Here is a 15221-nt window from a genome sequence, read left to right as displayed (position 1 = left end):
TGGTTCTGCTATGGGCGCATATAACTCAGTGACGAAAGTTTGTTTGGGTACAGGGTATTTTACTGTCGGGCTTGCTCGACTGTAGCGTTCTCTCTTGTTTTAAATTGGAGTGCTGTCAAGAATAAGGTATGTGAAAAAAAATTTCGAACTATATAATAGTCTCATACCACAATTTTGTCATAAAAGCTATATGTGTATTAATATATTCAAGCTAGAAATATACTTTAATTATGTTTATGATATGTATTAACAAAAACAATTATAAATATTAAGTTAAAAGTACTAACAACGTAAAAGTTAAATAAATAAATAATGGACTAGAACTACTCGCTGTTGTTGCTGTCATCTCAGCCTGCACACCACATCATCCATCTTACTCTTCCTTCTCCTTTTGTTCGCCCAACAAAAAGCGACGCACCTTTGGAAGCTTGAAGATAGGTACCGACAACACTGCGCCCACGCACGCACCAATCCAGTACACAATGATGTGCTCCAGATTTGTGTGTCCACGGCATCCCCACTTTAGAGCCGTGGCTAGCACAGGATTAAAGTAGCCGCCGGAGAAATTGAAAGCTGCAAGCAGTAAATAGTTAAAAGCGTAAACTTTTTTGAGAAAGACCACATGGCAAAGTATTTATGGCCTCGTCGTGGGCGGGCTGGCTTACCTGCCACCACCAGGCTGGTCCCAATGAAGGAGTCAATATAGCTGCTGAATTTCGGCTCCTTCTCGCTTATGGCTTTTGAGGCGAGGCGGCAGAGCAGTGTGGCCACACCCTCAATAGCGGCGCCCACGTAGGGGCTAACTTTTAAGTCAGCGCTACACTCCTCAAATGCCCGGCCTTTGTGTGTTTCTGCGAATTCAAGCCACCAGAAGACCTGAACAATGCGGTAGACGCAACAGCCACCCATCAGCTCCGCCCAAGTTCGCAATGCCATTTCTTTAAACGTTGTGCGCCCCTCAAGCATGTCCTCCATGTGGGTGTAGGGGCAGGCGGATGCATCGCCCCAAACCTTGCCCCACCACACGGTCAGCATGAACAGGAAGATTGCGTAGGCTGCCACGCCAAAATTGTCTGCCACTGTGTAGATGAGATGAGATGTTTAGAGACCTCTGAGACTTTATCACTTTTTTCCATGCTAGAAATCTTGTTCTGAAATTAAACACCTACCAATAATAAGCTCGAAGCAGCAAGCACACAGTTCGGCGGCTGCTATAGCTTCATTCATAAGCACCGGCACAATGCCCTCGTTGGTGAGCAGGCGCCGGGTTACTCGACGAGCGATTTGAGCGGCTATGCACCAGCCGACCATGAAGCCAGCGCTGATGCCTAGGGAGGCGAGCGACATTTCGAACAGGGGCTGTTACTTAACGTAGCTCTAGAGAGGATGGCATATGAATTAAAACCTCCATTTATATTAAAGTATCCGGAAATTAATGTTCTTTTGTACTTATAATATCGAAAATGTTTGAAGCGGAATAACTTTATATATTTTAAAATTCATTTATTTATTATTTGCATTTGTAAACTCATCTTTCATATCATGTATACGTTTTATATTACGCATACGCCGCATAGGTTTCATAATATTGGCTGGAGCCATTGTGCGAGTATGCTCAATATTCCCTCTAAATTTTTAGTTTATTAATTTTTAAATATTTATTTTTGATTTTAATTAATACAGGAGAAAGATGTACATATGTATGTATGTATGTACATATGTATCTACGCTAAAAAATTCGTATTTGCACTACGCCAAAGTTACGCTATAAATAGTTGCAACAAAATAATCAAAATTTTTGTGTACTTTTCTTGTTGCTTCAAGATTTTCTTTGTATTGTCAATCAAGTATTTTAATTTTAGTTATATGTAATTACAATTGGTCACACTTTATGCAATAGGGCTGGTTGCGCGAAATAAAATTGAATTTTTCCATAATTTTAAAGACAATTTCACTTTTCGTGTATACATACATGTATGAATAACAAATACGTACTATATGATTACTATATATTGTCATCTGGCAAACGCAACACGCAGGCACAAAGTGTCTACGGCACACAACGTGATCGGATAGTTGCGAGCACAAGCTAACGACTAAAAATTACATTTGTTTGGTGCTTGCGCGAGAGTGCTCAGGCGACTAGATCTATATTTATACGAGAGTTTCCGCTCAATTTTCACTGCGTGCCACTAGCAATGCCAGCTAACACCAAATTAGCTTTAGTAGTTACTTATTTATTTATTTATTATCCTTTTTACGGGTCCTTGCCATGGCTGTCAGTTTTCTGTTTAGTGCTCTTTGCTTTGAAAATAAGCGAGCGCCGCGCATAATTAGTTTGCAGCATTGCCATTTGCAGTTTAAATTGCTATAGCTGCACAGCTGTTACCTATCGATAGAAGCAATAAATCGATTAAAATGTGCAGCTGTTTCTGTTTTGGTTGCAAAGGTTGTTTAATAAGTGGGTACTATTAAGAACGCGGTATTCAGTTAATTTCTAACTTAAAATTAATCATTTTTAGTGTTGCGGCGCATCCCAAAATTGCCCTGGTTTCCAAGTGTGAGCTGCACAACGAAAATCACAGCAATACAACCACAACATAACTGGCGCAACATAGCCACAGTCCAGGAGCCGGCAGTAATAAAAACAAAGACTGAGGTCTCTACTGAGAAAACGACTGAATGGCGTACAATATATAAACTGCCCATTATACGCCTTGTGTCCGCCTTCAACCGATTGAAAATCTACCAAGCTTTGCTTACCGCCGCTGGTACACCGCTGGCATTTGCACTTGGGGAAGCTGGGCATATATCCACTCATGCAGCTAGTGTTTGTGCTTCTATTGGCGTCACCGGACTCATTACGCTTACGTTGGGCAGCTATGCTGCTAAAAACCTAGTTGGCTTTATTTATATAAATGAACCGGAGGACCATTTGAAGTTGGCCTATGTTGATTTTTGGGGACGTAGAAAGGAGACGCTGATTGCCATCGATGATATACCGACAGTTTGGGATCAGAGCGGCCCACCTCGCTTTAGTTTCTATCAATTGATAAGTGATCCCAATTGTTCAAATCGTCGCTACAAATTGTTACATCGTTTAGGAACTGTAACCGATCCCCAGTTGTTTGTTGGTCTTTTTGGGGAATGAGCTGGGTTGAAGGATATTATCAATTTAATTATATTAAAAGAAAATTATGTAAATTTGAGTAAAAGCGCATTTATTCCAGGCACTTAGTCAAAAAATTGAATCGAACTTAATAATAACGAGATTCAAATGTTCGATTCTTTCTGTGGGCTATGTGAGCATCTGGAGCTCGAACTTGTTCTCGCGATTCGCTTGCTACCCAAAGCAATAGCGTCAGCAACCTAGAGAGGCATAAGTGTAGACTGTAAAAATATTTCACTGCTGATCAAGTATCTTACCGTATCAGGCAGTTTTTTGTTAAAGGTCTCTGGTAGCAGGAGGGATAGCAACCCGGCTGTCAGTGATGAAGCACCAAAGAGCAGCAAGGGCAAGGATTCATAATATCCACCCTGTAGAGTAATTTGATTAGATCATCGGCCCGTTGAAAAATCTGTACATTAAGCTCACCAGCAGGGGTACAAAAGGCGCCAGCATAGCACCGCATCTTGCAAAAGTGGACATTATGCCAACACCACCACTGCGTATAACCTGCAAAAAAATAGAAATAGAAGAAATGGCTAGACTCATTGGAGGCAGATATTTATATTTATATACATACCGTAGGCATCATTTCCGCGGTGTAGGTGTAAATGACCGCAAATGAGGAGGTAATGCCAAGCTTGCCGATGAGAAAGAGGGTAATCACCAGCCAATTGTTACCTGTGACACAATTCCAATGCAGAGTTTTATAAGAGGCTTGGTCTAAGCGCAATATCGTGGCACACTTACTTAAATAAAGTAATTGTTTTGTGAATCTACTGTAGGATCTACTTATGGTTTCGATTTATCTTAATATTTCCAAAACCAAGAATATATCCACACTATCTGTGTAGATACATACAAGTATATAAATGTATTTTGCAGTTTTATATGTATATGATCTAAATGACTTGAACGAATAATACTAATTCGAATACTACTGACTTTGGTCTTATTACTTATTTTTCTCATTTCGAGTCTCACCCATTATCCGTTGGTCAGTTAACAGCCCTCAACATTTTACTGTGCGCTTAGCATTAATAAAAATACATACATACATACTCGTATATATAATATACATACATAGTAAGCTAAACAATCAAAGTTTCCTTCAGGAATTGTGCATACATAAATTCATCCATTCATACATACATACATATGTACATATGTTATATAACATCGACATTGTGCATTTGTTTAATGAATTGCATAAGTTAAATAATAAAGACTTTACGTGTGGCTTTATCACTTTGCACTTGGCAGACATGTGGCAGAAAATTTTTCGATTAACATTAGTACAAGGCTGAAGTACTGGAAACATGACCTACCTAGGGTAATGTAGCCGCTGGTGACGCAGGTGATGGCGCACAGGAGTAGCGAGCCAGACAGCGAGAGGCGACGGCCCAGTTTTCGTAGACACAGCTGTATTAGAGCCATCGGTTGAGTAAGCTCGTTAATTGAAATTATTTGATACAACACATACCCAGGCCAGACTATAACCCGGTATTTCAATGAGGCAGACCAGCGCGAAGTTTAAGTACTTATTGCCGCTTAGACTGGTAGAGTTCAGCGACAGTCCATAGTAGACAATGGCATTGACTGCCCTGTAAGTATAAGAAGCATAATTCAGGTCCTCAATTATTTTCAACAATTGCTAATTTTCAATTCTTAAATTATTTTTCTCCGTGTTGTTGGACGTTGGAAGGAACGATTCACAACTCACCAGATGTATAACATGATGATGTAGCGTATGACGAGAGTGCGCGAGGCAAAGACCTGCTTAACGGCCAGCCAAATTTTGCGCTCTTCATGTGACTTTTGCTGCGGTTTATTGTTTTGCGCATCCAGTTGTTGTTGCTTGAAGTTCGCCAGAAGTTCCAGCGACAATTCACGGCGATTTACATGCGCTGCCCTTTTAATTATTACACCTGCCTTTTCGTGCTCATTACGTGCCAGAAGCCATCGCACCTAGGATTTTAAATAACGGGCATTTGTGTGTTTATAGCGCCATATTTCAGAAATTTGTTAAATGTCATAAATATTTTATATAGTATTAATTTATTAGAGTTGATTGTACTTACTGACTCGGGAACCAGCCAGAAGTAAACGAAGAAGCAAAGTGGGGGAATGGATAGCGCATATTGGATAAGTTGCCAGTCGTGTAGGAGCCAAGCGGCCAGGCCCAGCAGCGCCTCACCAATTGCATAGAAATAGTTGAGCACAATGGATGACATCTCTCGCTTACGTATTCCGACCATCTCCACGCCAATTATAAAGGCGAGAGGATAAACGCCCGACGTGCCTACTGCATTGAGAAGAGCAAAGACCAGAAAGCTGGGGTAGTCCCAAGCTAGACCTTGCGCCACGCCTGTTACCGCCATGAAGATGATGCAGAATAGGAACACCAGTTTGCGTCCAAACCTGAATAGAGTTAATTGAAATGACTACATTGTTGTCTTCTATCTTCCTATCTTAACAAATGAGTCTTATATAAACAAGATATAATAATACAGCCGAGTATACGCATTGTTATACTATATGCGCGTATAGTAGAAGCACGATGAACAAAATTAAGTGCAAATATATTTTGTTAAAAAAAATCTAGCCTGTCTGGATTTCGTAATGAACTCAACCCACATTAATCAACAAGTATTTTGAATGTAGACTCTCCTAATCATTTAACACGAGATAATTTTATTATTTTGATTTTGGCCCTCCTTCCCACTTCATCAAAATCGTTCTTAGAAAAGGTGTGTATTAGTGAACAAATTTGATTCATTTCACTTCTTATTTTTACTTCTGCAATGATCCTGCATGATTGTAATATGGTGGAAATCGCTATGCTTCTGACGCCAAATGTAACACCACGCTTACAACGCAAGGACTAAAAATCTGTAACGAATGCCAAACTTCAGAACCATCTCCAATGCGCACCCATTCCACTCAACCGTGGAGATTCAGAACGAACTCGGTGTCCCATGGGTTCACGAGAGCGACTGGACAGGCACACCAATCCCCTCGCAATTAACCTGCTTAACAACAGCAACTCCACCCGCCGTCTGAGAAGATACCACCCGCTTGACCTTCCTCATCGCACAAGCTAAACTCATCAATCCATCTCTCCACAAAGCCACACATAATACAAAATCATAATGCCAATGTTCCTCCAGTATAATTTGCTGATTGTCCGTTAGGACAGATTGCAAATTTAAATCAACTGTTAAACAAAAAAAAAAAAAAAAAAAAAAAAATTGCCAAACTGAACTATAGTATAATAATACCATTTTCATTTCTGTAGGGCTTGAATGCAGAGGCCGGTAGAAGCTTACGCAACGATGCCAGCAGAGCCCAGAAGGGCTTGTGCATCAGGCGACGTAATGCTGGCAAGAACAGATTTATGTGCAAATCACAAGCAGAACGCAGATACGGTTCTATTCGAAAGAGAGCGGGACAGTGTTAATTAAAACTTAAGAGAGATTGTCCCAGAATAATTTAAAGACATAATATATAACAAAAAGTTATACATAAGCGGTAGCATATAAGGGACTAAACAAGTTCTCCATTCAGAAAGAAACATTGATTTGGATAACTCAGGAAGAACACATTTCCAAAATCTCAGGCAAATGGTGGCATTGAAAAAGCAATTGTTTGCTTACAATCCAGGACGGTATAATATTGATTTATTTAGCACGGCTTAACGTTTAGCAACATAGGTGCTAAAGACGATCTCATCCCGTTGTCAGCAAATTAAGAAACAAAATGAATGAGGAATATGCACTATTTCTTCAAGAAAATCCTTATTAACGGCAAAGATAACATAGAAGAAAAACCGATCAAATGAACGGTGTTCTGACTCTGCCTGTTGACAAACAGAACTAAACAAAAGGCCATCGAAAATCTAATGTACGACCCAAAACAATAATGCCGGCAGTCCATGTAGGAGCGAAAGCACCAGCACATTGTGTCAGCACACTATATTAATATAGTAGCTAACTTTTAGCTTTTGATTGGCTATATGTAAATCGAAAGGAATTGCAAGACACTCCCATATGTCAATATATTCGAAATTAACTCACCGATCTGCCAAGTAGCCAAAGAGCGCCGTGCCCACAACCAAGCCGGCAAAGTGAATAGTGCCCACTAGTGCAAGCTTCCAGGCGTTTTCCTTGCATGTCAGTTGCCAGTCCTGTACAATGGTCTGCTCCTGGCCGTCGTATACGAATTGATTGCAGCGTTCTGTTTGTGGCAGGAACTGGGAGGAACTGCACTGTCCAGCCTGATCGTAAGAGCTATCATTGGCCATGTAGCGATCGCACGTCGCGGGCGTAAATTGGTGGTGCTTGTCCCAAGTGCCTGGCATGGCATGCTCCAGCCAATCCGTCTGGTACTCGGGCGATATATCCGCATCGCACTCGGCTATGTAGCAGCGGTACTTCGGGGTGCCTGCTGTGAACACATACGACAAGCTATTGGCTGCCGCAAAGAGCACGGGCAGGCAAATGAGCAGGTAATTGCGTCTCTGATATCGCCCGAATTCGCCTATTTCAGTTAGGATATCATCAAAATCAAGGGCCGCGGCCATGGCTAAAAGTCACAGTTTTTCACACAAGGAGTTTAGTAACCACTTTTTTATTTGCCCAAGTACCGTGTCTGTGACCGTCGTTAGGGCGAGCTCGCTCCTCACTGAAGTGCACCGCTGCAGAGCGCTGTCGGAATCGCCGATCTCTAATAAAACAGAAAATGTTTGGGGTTTGCCGCTTGCTCTTCTTATCTGTGCTCGGCAATTCGTAAAATCAAAAACATATTGTCGCGTGTCTGTGTAAATAACGAAGCTACTGCCTGACTAATGCGCTTCTATACCATTGTCAAGAGAAATTTCTCTGAAAAAAGAAAAAAATCAACGAGCGTCACGCAGAGCGGTTCGCGTAGCAAGTGTCAAGCTCTTTTGAGTTTTCTTAATTAACCTTATAATACCGACTGTGAAATTAAAAGCACAAATACATATATATATGTATATAATATACTTCTGTTAACTATAATTACAATAAGTACATTTCAAATACATACTTATCGGCTTTCAGAAATAATAATTTTAGCTTTTTATTTTGCAATCGTAGCTAAATATAGTACTTTATTAGGATTGTGGTGTTTGTCCGTATGAACACCTGGATCTCAGAGAATATACTATAAGAGGCACCAAATTTTGCACACAGATGACTTGTGTATACGTGTACGCAGTATAAATAAATAAATAATTTTACAAATATTTTTGTGTAGTTTTTGAAGAAGTATGTACAGGATATTTAAGAGTTGGATTTGTTGAAGCAAAAACACTATTTTCTGGAATTTTATTAAAGTTAAGATTTAAGTAAAATTAAACTTAAAAATGACTTTTCAAGTTTAAAACTAATATTTTGAAATGCTCAAGTGTTACTATGAAAAACACGTTTTTTAAACAATTGTATATCATTTAACTATAACTAGTTGGGACTGCTTTTTTTAAAAACCAAAAATAATTAATTTACGATTAAAAATTATTCAATGGATAAATTAATAAAGAGCGCTATAAAGCGTTAAGACTGAGGTGAGTGCACCTTTCTTGTAAACATTTGTAAATAAATACAAATTGTCGCACATTTCACAATTAAGTTTGATTACTAAAGTAAATGTGTTAAATGTTGTTTTGTAAAACCATAAAGGCAGTCACGACAGTTTTTACATTTATGACAGTTTGTTTAGAACAGTTGGTCGTTACAACATATGCATTTACATTTACACACCTGCATACATATGTGTACACTGTACAGATATGAAAGTATGTATAAGTATACATTTACAAGATTGCCATCAATTAGTGAACTGCGTCGGCATCCAAATGATTAAACACAATTGGCTGCTCATTGGTTGCAATCTTGCACGCATCATTGAGTGTTTGCAACATTTCTCTTTACAGCGTCAGCGGCAACGATTTGCGTGGGGCAGATGAGTGCACTTCGAGAACGGGTCTTTTTAGGTGTTATATGGGCTAGGCGGTTACAAATTTAGCCAATGTGCGTGCCGACAATTTATCTGTGTACACTCAGAAAAAAGTCGTGCTCAATATGAATGTGATAGTGTAATGTGTTGGTTTTATTTAAAAAAGGCAAAACAAATCTTAACAAATAAAAATCATCTTTTTGATGAATATTTATGTCTTGCAGAAAATATCGGTGCCTTGTACTTTTCATATGCACATTCCTGATATACTATGATTAGACGCACAAAGGCTTAACTTCAGGAAAGTGGAAAGGTCAAATATTTATTCATGTGCCTTTAAACTCCATCGCTTCCTTATAGCTGTGTGATATAGCGCACCGATAAGGCAAAAGCGGCATTGAAAAATAAGTGGAAAAGCTAAAGTCGGGTGACTTTGAAATACCCTGTACCTAGTATGTGTAGAATAATTAAACACAATCAAAAAATTAACAAATGTGAAAAAGAAACAATAAACAAAATTGTAATAAAAACACACATATGTATTTTGATGGATTAGAAATCCATTGGGATTCGAACATACTCAAAGGATGTATTTCTGCATATTTTTGTGCATCGGGACTGTGTCTAACAACAGCTGCTGACAGAACTTTGGTAGAGATTACATTTATGGGTATAACTTTCTTAACAATATACCTATCACCATGAAACTTTATTTCTGACACATAAGCACTATCAAAAATATTTGTAAAAATTATATTATATACATATATACAGTGAAAACTCTCTTGGCCGGACACTCGCCGTAATATCTTAAAAATACGGATTATGAAACTTGGTTAAGAGTATCGCCGTTATTATTGAGCATGCATTTGAAACGTCCATTAGGAGGTTCGCGTCCAACCACGAGAGGCTTTAGCTGGAATTTTTCAAAAAATACTTTGCGTCCGCACAAGTGAGGCGAACTTGTTCAAAACTTACACCAAAACGAATGTTCTAAAAATGTGTACGCCTAAGTGGGGTGTCCATATACAAGAGGTGTCCATTAAGGGAGTTTTCACTGTATATATCTGCGTGCAAAATGTTGCATCTTGAGGTCTTATAGTCTCCAAGATATTGGTGTTCATACAGACGAATGGTGAGACAGACACGGCTAAATCGATTCGTCTTGTCATGCTTATCAAGAATATATATACTTTGGGGGGTTTGCCACGCCTTCTGCCATTATATATGTATGTATATGTATACATATACAGATACAGGGTATAATAAATAAAATGCCTCGGTGTACAGTCCCAAATTTTTTTTTAGATTGTGGGTTAATAGATAAGCATAACATAGGTTCTACCAAGAACAAAGGTAGTTGAAAATAAATTTGCTGTGGCTTTCTAGAACTGCAACTGTTTCTGAAGTTAGGTTTGGAACAGCAATAGCAAGGCGAAGGCTCCCTTCAGCATAGAAGAAATTGCCGCAAGATTGAACCCTGCTGCTGCAATCATTTAAGCAATGGCATAGTTTAGGCAAGAATATGTAATACTTGAAAGGATAGAGGGTGACATAGAATAAAATGTTGGAATATTTTTTTATTTAATCTTAACGTTTATAATTGTTGCACATAAATGTAATTGTACTCAAGTGACTGACAACGTTTTTTGTTGTCGTCATTTGAAGTTTCAGAGATATGCATATATAGCGTGTGTATGTTAATTAGTTATCAGCTTTAATGCATTTATACTTATTTACGTGACGTCTAAAAGTTTTCTCTCCACCTATTTCAATTTCATCTATATAATTCATAAGGGTAGTGGGAACTGTCGCATCTGCTTTAGACCAATGCAAATTGAACTTTCCCCATGTGAAGGTTATCTCAGACTTAACAAAGTGATAATCTTAAGGACCCATTATGTGAGCTTTATCTTATCATTGACAGCAGCTACACTGAAATTTCATATTTCTATTAATAAATTGAATCAGTAAACGAAGAGACTGCAGCTTGTTTAAAAGTGATTGCTAGCTTCGGTTTACTATTTAACTTATGGCGATTATCATACAATTTCATTCACGATTAACTGGCCACAACGTAAATGACTGGGCACTTGTTTTGTTTTCTACGGCTTATAATTGGTTCGGCAGCAGTTTATAACCAAGCGACGCGACGCCTGCCTTGACACTGAATTGCACAATTGCACGGAAGCTTTTCCTTACATTTTGTTTGATTGCAGGCGAATTGCACAGTGGTTTCAAGTCCCAACCTAACCGAATGAAAAAGGACCAGCTTTGGATTTTTTCTCGGTTTCAGCGTCTTGTTAAGTGTTTTTTCAAAACATCAGTAATAAAAAAGCTGACGGTGCAATAAAGACAGCTTTATTTGGTCGTTGAACCAATCCAAAAGGAAAACTATTTTTCATTAGAAAATCCTTTATAGTATATCACGTTTCCTCGCGTGCTCCTTAGCTTCTTTTTTATTACAGTTATGACAAAATTCTAGTAATTATAATTATGCAGCAAATGGGTTGTGCATTATGTTTTTGAACGCGTGAATATGATATGTGTGTATCTAGATACGAGAGTTATTAAAACGCATAATTAAGCTATTGTAACTGCTGTTGTCATTATCATTTCATTTCATTTTTTGATCAAACTGGTCACTGTATGATGCAATTTTGTACTTATAGTCAGTTTTGTTTTTGCTTGCTTCTGCGTTCTCATGTTAAAAGCCAGCCGGCATAAAGAAGAAAATCGATAAAAAAAGCGAAGAGAAAACTTTGCTCTTGAGCTTTTGCAGGGAGAGCTTTTGCTTTGGGTCTTGTTATTATTGTTGCCGCTCATGTCGGGTGTCCGATCAGTTAAAAGCTATGGTAAGTTCTTGGAAATTCAGAGCGAATAAAACACGACTCGAGTCAAAACACTAGTGTTGCCTTAAAATTTTAAAGTTTTGCAAAGTAGATACTACCAAAAAAAAGATACTTTAATATATGTATAGTATATTATTGAATATGTACATGTGCATGTGTAAATGTATGGTTTGAAGTTAAGCATATTGTTGGGAGCGTGAAAGAGAATAACACATACATACATATATGATAAAATTTCGTGAATAATACCGGGATTTACCCTATGTATGTATGTTCGTACATACATACACATACATAGTACGTTTATAGTTGGTTTTTGTTTTAATTTTAACAAATAAATCACAAGTACTCATACATATGCACGCAGTACATACAACAACTACATGTATGACAGTCTTGCCAAAACGCAAACACTGGTTAGCCATTGATAAGCAATAAAGATACAAGGGGACAGGCGATACAATCAGACCGACAAAGGTACAAAGCAGAGGGACAATAACAAGCAGAGAGCAGGTCAGCAGACTGTCGAAGAGAGAAGCGAATTCGGTAATCAGCAGTCGTCGTGTAAAGCCGCAAGCCGCATATTAAATTCGCACATAATTCGACTAAATGGTGTATATTAATTAATAATTGATAACAAATATCACTTCTGATAACTTAACTTTACTTAAATAGCTATGTTTCTCTTATATATACATACATATTTGTATTGCTTTTGCTGAATATCGCGTATACGCAATTTCTCAGAGAGCCACTACTTCTTTATCTCTTGCAGATTATAACTATATATATTTGAATATGTGTGTGTGAGTAAAACGACGACAACGCGCTGGCGTCGAGAGCTTTATGTTCAGTGGCTTTTGATACGTTTAAGCAAAAACACCGGTTTGGAAAGCGAGCGGCCGGATAAAACAAAAGCACCTACAAAATGGTGCTTTTTGGCAAGAAAAAAGAAAAGGATAGCTCTTCCGACAGAAACAACATGTCTCTGGTGCCGCAGGATCCGCGGACTCGCGTCAATACCACTAGCGCGGCCACAGAAACCACCCATACAACTGTGCAAAACTCTACCATTATCAACAAGAACAACAACACCGCCACTTATCTTTCCCAACGTCAGACGGTGACGCATACGCGTCAGGAACGAGTAATGCAAATAGATACGCGGCGCACTCCAACTCAGGCCGAATTGATCGAAATGTTTGGGAAAATAAATACGAACAACGGCAATAAAATGCCACCAGGCACCTCAAGAACTACCACCGTAACAACGACACGCGGACGTCCTAGCACACTAAATAGCTTAGCGCCCAGTTCGATTACCAGCTTTAGGCATAGCAGCAAAGGTATTGCCTCCAGTCCACATTCACCGTGCTCGGCTAATTATGATTTTAGAATACCCAGTTCGTTATTCGCTGATAAGCAGAGCAACAGCACGCTGGTAAAAGTAATAGAGTCGAGCGTGGAAGAAAAAAGTGGAAGTCGAGTAACGCAACAGGTGGAAAGGATTCGCCTACAGTCGCGGCAGGTACCAAAGAGTACATGGCCACCGACAAATCCAACATCAACAGGTGCACCACGTGCAAAGACCACAACCGGTGGGACAAGCTCCACTACAGAATCCTATATATCGCCCTATAATGGAAAACTGCGTTCCATTGGCTATTCACCATCCACAATAACATCAAATAGACCGCAAACACAAGGGCCTAGCAGCAACTCTAGCACTGGCGCCATTCCCAAACATTCAACTGTCTTAGATGCCAAGGGCATTTCCAATCCAAAGCCAGTACCGACACTAGTAAAAATGACGCCGCCTACTTCTAAGTCGAAGCTAAAGCCTGCCCTTGTCTATATTTTCAATCATGAGAAGTTCGATACTAAAAAAAATGAGGACCGGAAAGGCACAAATGTGGACATGGAAGCATTGCGATCTGCATTTGAAAAGTTCAACTGCAAAGTGGAGGAAATAAAAAATGCTACGGTCCAAACGGTTCACAGTACTGCCCAAAAGCGTAAGTTATTAATTTTTCTTTTTTGTGGAGAGTACAGGCTATTTTATTGTCGGGCTTGCTTGACTGTAGCGTTCTATCTTGCTTTTTTTTAATTTTCTTATTTTTTTTTACTTTCTATAATTATTGTAAACATATGTACAGAGTATTTCAAAGTCGGGACACCCGACTTTACCTTTTTTACTTGTTTTTATTACGGGGCCCCAAACTCGCGGGGCCCGTAGCATTTGCTACTCTTGCTACGTGGCTAATCCGGCACTGCAAGAGAGGTAAAATCGACGAAAATTTTTTTTTATTCTCTTAATTTTTTAAATTTCTGTTATTATTATAAACATATGTACAGAGTATTTCACAGTCGGGACACCCGACTTTAACTTTTTTACTTGTTCTCCTTTTGCTTCTACTATGGGCGTCTATAACTCAGCGCCGAAAGTTTGTATTATACAAAATCCGTATACCGAACATATATTCTGCTACGGCTTTACTAAAGAACCAATACATGTGCGCTACATCACCTTTTCCTTTCTCTATTTATAGTTGAAGTGTACGACTTTAGGTCGCGTTCGGCATTGGTAATTGTTATATTGAGCCATGGTACTCGCCACGGCATTATCGCCGCCAAAAACGGAGATTACTCTATAGATGACTCAATATTATTTCCTATTCTTCGCAACCAGACGCTAAAAGATAAGCCCAAGATGTTCTTTATCCAGGCATGCAAGGGTGACATGGAGCAGGCAGGATTTCATACCGATGCCGCTCGTCCTCATGGTAGCCCCAACGAAATATTAAAGTGTTATAGCACCTTCGAGGGCTATGTGTCGTATCGCACGGATGAGGGTTCGCCATTCATACAAACATTTTGCGATACCCTGAAGAAATTGGGCGCGTCTATCGATATTACGGCTATCATGGATCAGGTGCGCATTTTGGTCAAGGCGTACACAAAGTAAGAATATGTAATGCAATTATCACACTTGTTTAACAAAACCTTTACTTGCAGAGACAGTCAAATACCATCAGTCACGAGTACATTGACGCAGAAATATGTTTTTGGACATTATTGAAGTAGCATGTTGTATACCAACCGATTTGTCCTTTTTTCTGTTGTGCCTTTGAGACTGTTATATGTATACGTAGAATTTCTATAAATTAGAGTAAACTTCCAATAATTTGACAAATTGTGAGTGGTACAATGGTTATTTTTAATATTTA

The 15221-nt window shown here is 39.0% G+C and overlaps 4 protein-coding genes across 5 annotated transcripts; 2 read left to right on the top strand and 2 right to left on the bottom strand.

Moving 5' to 3' along the window:
• Positions 1–189: 189 nt before the first annotated feature.
• LOC115624722 (aquaporin-11) lies at positions 190–2144 on the bottom strand. Its single transcript, XM_030519543.1, has 4 exons — positions 1996–2144; positions 1170–1377; positions 666–1079; positions 190–573 (listed from the first exon to the last, which is right to left on the bottom strand). The coding sequence occupies exons 2-4, from the start codon at positions 1345–1347 to the stop codon at positions 374–376; spliced, it is 792 nt and encodes a 263-aa protein (XP_030375403.1). The 5' UTR covers positions 1348–1377; positions 1996–2144; the 3' UTR covers positions 190–373.
• Positions 2145–2414: 270 nt separating this feature from the next.
• On the top strand, positions 2415–3204 carry LOC115624663 (transmembrane protein 186). Its single transcript, XM_030519451.1, has 2 exons — positions 2415–2461; positions 2523–3204. Exons 1-2 carry the CDS (start codon positions 2419–2421, stop codon positions 3149–3151), a joined length of 672 nt encoding a protein of 223 aa, XP_030375311.1. The 5' UTR covers positions 2415–2418; the 3' UTR covers positions 3152–3204.
• LOC115624662 (organic cation transporter protein) lies at positions 3201–11297 on the bottom strand. 2 transcript variants are annotated; one of them, XM_030519448.1, is made up of 11 exons: positions 11191–11297; positions 7243–8046; positions 5248–5587; positions 4890–5134; positions 4650–4770; positions 4495–4588; positions 4401–4421; positions 3747–3847; positions 3596–3676; positions 3427–3537; positions 3201–3369 (listed from the first exon to the last, which is right to left on the bottom strand). In XM_030519448.1, exons 2-11 carry the CDS (start codon positions 7746–7748, stop codon positions 3274–3276), a joined length of 1716 nt encoding a protein of 571 aa, XP_030375308.1. In that variant the 5' UTR covers positions 7749–8046; positions 11191–11297; the 3' UTR covers positions 3201–3273. The 2 variants fall into 2 exon arrangements, with proteins under 2 accessions (XP_030375308.1, XP_030375309.1); XM_030519449.1 differs by lacking the exon at positions 4401–4421.
• Positions 11298–12881: 1584 nt separating this feature from the next.
• On the top strand, positions 12882–15192 carry LOC115624742 (caspase-1). The gene is made up of 3 exons (XM_030519569.1): positions 12882–14009; positions 14544–14955; positions 15010–15192. Exons 1-3 carry the CDS (start codon positions 12923–12925, stop codon positions 15071–15073), a joined length of 1563 nt encoding a protein of 520 aa, XP_030375429.1. The 5' UTR covers positions 12882–12922; the 3' UTR covers positions 15074–15192.
• The last annotated feature ends 29 nt before the right edge of the window (positions 15193–15221 follow it).

This window comes from Scaptodrosophila lebanonensis, unplaced genomic scaffold, assembly GCF_003285725.1.
Source record: "Scaptodrosophila lebanonensis strain 11010-0011.00,11010-0021.00 unplaced genomic scaffold, SlebRS2 tig00000061-arrow-pilon, whole genome shotgun sequence".
NCBI lineage: Eukaryota > Metazoa > Arthropoda > Insecta > Diptera > Drosophilidae > Scaptodrosophila > Scaptodrosophila lebanonensis.
This window is presented reverse-complemented; position numbering and strand designations above follow the sequence as displayed.